This window comes from Cyclopterus lumpus, chromosome 8 (genome assembly GCF_009769545.1).
Source record: "Cyclopterus lumpus isolate fCycLum1 chromosome 8, fCycLum1.pri, whole genome shotgun sequence".
NCBI lineage: Eukaryota > Metazoa > Chordata > Actinopteri > Perciformes > Cyclopteridae > Cyclopterus > Cyclopterus lumpus.
Genome location: NC_046973.1, coordinates 16,456,921 through 16,461,920, shown reverse-complemented (window position 1 = coordinate 16,461,920; position 5,000 = coordinate 16,456,921). Strand labels below are relative to the sequence as shown.

Genomic DNA, 5,000 nt, shown 5'->3' with positions numbered 1-5,000 from the left:
AGCTGCATTAGAAAGGCAACTCAAAGATTAATTTGGTCCTGTAACCAATGTAATCATAATGCTGGACCTTATTGAGCAGCTGGGATGCATTAAAAACTACAATATATATGTAGTCACTTCCATTATACACATATTGACATATATTGAGGATTATTGGTCTACATTTGTTCGTTTTACATTACATGTCATTTAGCTGACGCTTTTATCCAAAGCGACTTACAATCATGTTACATTCATACACTGTAGAACAGCTACAGGGAACAATTCAGGGTTAAGTGTCTTGCTCAAGGACACATCAACTAGGGCGGGGATTGAACCGACAACCCCCTGATTGAAAGACAGACCTGCTAACCACTGACCCACAGTCATTTTATTGATTTCCAGAAGGCATTTGACTGGATTAATAGGAATTTTTCAACATAGGTTATTAGATCCTGATGTTAACGAGCACCTGTTGCCCTTGTTCAAGTTAATGAATACACAACTGGTTGGTTTTTCCAACAATTTAGTGGAGCAAGGAGAGGTTTTCTCTAACCTTATTTTCCATTTATATTAATGATTTATCTATTAAAATTAAAAGCTTTTAATTTGGGGGTTAAAGTTGCTGTTCAGACGGTGGGCATATTATTTGTGGATTATGTCATTTTAGTTGCTGAACAGTTTAAAGATCTGCAGATTATGTTGAACATTGTTGCGGAGTGGTGCTGGAAATGGAGGCTAGTGTTAAATTAAAAAGACAAAACGAGTACATTTTGGACAAAAATCCTGATTAGATTCAGTTGTTTTTAACTTTGGTTCAACAGTCCTATCATACACCAAACAGAATAAATATATTGGCATTACTCTCGACGAGCACATGATATAAAGAAGCTGTCGATGTCCTCGCTCAGGTGGCGGAAGGAGCCCTGGGATCTGTACTGAACTAAGTGCTAATCTGGGATTCCATATTTATACACAGCTCTTTTATCCATATGCATGTCATGTGGCTGACCGTTTCCATGACCACACAAGTTGTGACACTATTCGATGAGTCTCGAGAGTTCACAAATCTGCTTCGGTTTTGGACATTAGTGGGGATTTGGGTTGGGAACCGCACAACTTCAGACATAAGTGTGAAATGCTTCGACTTTGGAATAGACTTGTGAAGATGTCTGATCAGAGACTAACTAAAAACATATTTCAATGGGACATTTTGCATTGCCATCCATGGGCTAAGGGTTTGACATCTCTGTTTAATATGAAGAACTCCTGATTCATTTCCCAGAACAGGTTACTTTGTGATATGAAGAAACTGTTTCTCATGCATAGAGAAAAAATGACCTGTTGCTATAAAAAGGTGTAAACAAAGAATAACTATAGCTCAGAACGTCATGTGAACTAGAACTTAAACAAAAAGACAAAGATCCCGATGCGCAGTTACGCTCAGGAACATTCCCATCAGCGACAGAGACCGGGGGGTTTAATTCCACGCTGTGTGAGCTCGGGGAAAATGAGAATGAGGTGCACTTTTTTGTTTTACTGTCCTATCTACGAGGACATAAGGGATGTACTCTTTAGTCAAATTACTTCCATTATGTCCATTTCTTTTGGCTGGATGATGATGAAAAAGTTGAAGCTTCAAGAGTTGTGCTTCAAGAAAGGAACCTTTTAAAACATTTTTTAGCAGAGTCGATGTGCCCTGCCTGGGAGAGAAGGCAGAATGTTTTGAAAACTGTATTTTTGGTGTTTTATAAACCCTTGAGGGTTGGGCACGTTATGGGGATGACACAAATAAAGATATCTATCTATCTATCTATCTATCTATCTATCTATCTATCTATCTATCTATCTATCTATCTATCTATATATCAGAGAAAGGGCTGAATATTGAGAGTTGCCTCTTGGACAGGAAAAGTGCATTTACAAGTTCTGCAATAATAAATGCAAAACATGAAATGCTCAATTCAGGTAGAGAGAACTTGTTTCACATGGTTTCAACTGGTTTGACCGGCTGGCGAAAGGTGAATACATTCTTCCCAAACTAACTAAAGATGCAAATCTAGTTAAACAAAACAGAGGGCCAAATTTAGATATTCAAAAAACAGCCACAAGACCCTTTGGTATCAATATGCTGAATTACTTTTTCAGTTTTAGAGAACTTACCAAATTGAACCCGCTGATCAAAAATCAATATTGTCAGATGACAATATAAATAATTTGTCCCTACTTGTTACCAGTTAGAGAAAATCTTAAGTCTACTTTCATATTTTAGTCCATTACAATTGTATTCAGTTCTCTGTAATAAATATTATATATATTCCAGGTATAATTACCTGGAAAACCAAAAACATTAATATCAATATTAGAGAGTATTTTGGCTACAGATATTGTAACTTAGTAAACAGTTACTTTACCTCACGCTTACACCAGTCTCATTATAACTGGTTTTATGAACCAGGTATAGCAGGGTATACAACTCTTTCATGTTTCAAATGTTTACTGTATTCAGTGGGGAAAACATGATATACTTGAATATCAGGTTTATCTTCAAAGCACCACCCAAAATAAATCTGAAAGTAAGTTGTTCTGTAAATGTATCCAGAATATGGTGAACCCTGTAAATGCATTTCTTCCATCAATAAGAACACAATGTGAATTTGCAAGAGTAATTACAGTGATATGATACGAGACAAGGTAGGTTTGCTTTACCTGGATGTTCTTCTCACAGTCAGTCTGTTGGTGTAAGGCCAGCTCACTCTCCAGGACAAACTTTTTGCCACACTTGTCGCAAATCTGCATTCGCCTGTGAGTGACATTCATGTGCTTCTCCAGGTACCAGCGTGTGTTAAATACTCGGGGGCACTTTTCACACGCCAGCATCTCCTTCTCCTCCGCTTTCCCTCCCGTCGTCATGGAACCGGCAGAAGATGGGGCTGATCTGGCCGACCTGCGCTTGTTCTTTGGGGGCTCCATGCGCTTCCGTCGGCCCCTGGTGGTCATTCCAGCTGCGGCTGTGCTCAGAGCGGTTCTGAGGCTTTTCCTCCGTGGCTGGCTGGAAGCTTCCGTGCTACTAGCACCACGACGGGCCCTCTTTGACCTCGTTCTTCGACTCGCAATCTCCTCTTCGTCTTCATCATCTTCATCATCTTCATCAAAGCTGTCGTCGTCGTCCTCCTCCTCCTCTTCCTCCTCCTCCTCCTCATCATCCTCATCGCTGTTAGCTCTTTCAGAGTCATCCGCCGTGGTTCCAGTTTTGTTGTCCCCCTTGGATACATGAAGTGTCTGGTTGTTCAGGTTAACCTCAACAATGATCTGCTCACGCTTGAAGCTCTCCTCCTCCTCCTCCCCATCGTCATCCTCTTCTTCCTCCTCATCGTCGTCGTCGTCTTCATCTTCAGTGTCGTCAGAGGTGCCGTCGTTGGCAGCCTGGGACCCATGCGTCCCCACCTCCTGCCCCACTCCTCCTTCTCTGAAATACTGCTGATGGTGCTGTGACGTCAAATGTTGAGTGGGCATCTGACCAATGTTCTGATCTCCCATGGATGTCTTGGCTGCCATTTTATTGTCCACTAACACAGAATACGGCTTACCACCAACTTCCCGTTTATACAGCTTGCCTGCCAGGTCCAGATCTGGGTTAGCAGAGTGGAAATAGGACTGGGACACCGGAGCCCTGCGTCCTTCCTCCTGGGACATCCCGCCAAGGCTAGGCACAGAAACCTCTTCCCTCAGGCTCTTGCAGGATTTCATGAAGAGGGAATCGAGGGATGGAGTTGGTTGGGAAAAAGAGTAACTGCTATGGTGCCAAAGTAGACTAGCCTACTCTACAAGGAGGGGCAGGGGACGCCACACCAATCCCCCACCCTCCTTCTACTGAAGAAACAGGAAGGAGGGGATGAGGCGAATGATATTCAACCTGATTCAAAAAGAGCATCCATGCTGTCCAAGGTAGGAAATGCAGTCGGAAAGACATACAATCCGTTGCAAGTTTTGCTCCATATGCTTAAAAATCTAACTTCAAAATCAAAGTCTCCGTGTCTTTGATGCTGAACATTTGGAGATAAATTCCTCTCAAGTCTGTATGCGAGTTGTCGGCCGAGCCCAGATTCAGTTTATCTGAAGGCTGCCGCCATGCAGAGGGCCAGCGTCTTCAAACTGCGGAGCAGGTAAAGACGAGCTGAATGCCAGACATGGAACTGCTGTAGGGACTTCTGTGTATTGCTTGAAGAGCCATTTACAGTGCATTACCTATGAGATAAGACAGAAGAAACATAAATGAGGATTTAAAAAAAACTGTGAACTGAAACTAGTCACATTGTCAAGGTTTTCAACACTGAGCACCTCATTTGACCACAAATGTGTCAGTCCTGTGCGTAGGAGTCAAAACCACAGCAGTCACAAATAAATGTGAGGGAATTCAAGTTAAAAAGCAGTGTATTCACACCGGTCACCTGATTCCGTCTCTCATGGCTACAACCACATCGATTTTTGCACTGACAAAGATTTTATACCTACATATTGTATCGATTTATTATTGTAAATAACATTTAATTCGATTATATGATGCCTTGATCAGGGTTGCAAAATTCTGGGAATATTCAAAGTTGGAAACTTTCCACGGGAATTAACGGGAATAAACTGGAAATTTTGGGGTAATTTAACTGTATTTACCTTGTCATAAGCAGAGATGCATGCAAACATTTATAATACACCTTTTAAAAATGACATTTTTGATATTTTGTGAGTAGAACTTTATTCTTTCATCGAACAACAAAAACATGAACGTTGAATAAAAAAAAATGTATTCCCTATGATCACCACCCCCCAACCCAATTTGTTTGTGTGTTTTTCCCTGAATCCTTTCAGGTCTAAATGTTTCTTCCTGGACCTCATCAACGTCCTCCTCACTGCTGTAAAAAGTTAGTCTACTGTATACAAATAAACTTGGTATTAAAATGAACATGGCTTCAGTTTACCAAGTAATCAATATGCTAGGTAATGACAAACAGTGTTGGGAAAGT

General features: G+C 41.1%; 1 protein-coding gene across 4 annotated transcripts in view; it reads right to left on the bottom strand.

Annotated features, from left to right (window-relative positions):
* znf652 (zinc finger protein 652) overlaps positions 1-5,000 on the bottom strand; it is a 20,542-nt gene that overhangs the window by 10,704 nt on the left and 4,838 nt on the right. For all 4 annotated transcript variants that reach the window (XM_034540051.1, XM_034540048.1, XM_034540049.1 and 1 more), the window contains exon 2: positions 2,689-4,227. In XM_034540051.1, the coding sequence (XP_034395942.1) occupies positions 2,689-3,729 (1,041 nt within the window). In that variant the 5' untranslated portion in view covers positions 3,730-4,227. The remainder of the gene's footprint in view (positions 1-2,688; positions 4,228-5,000) is intronic.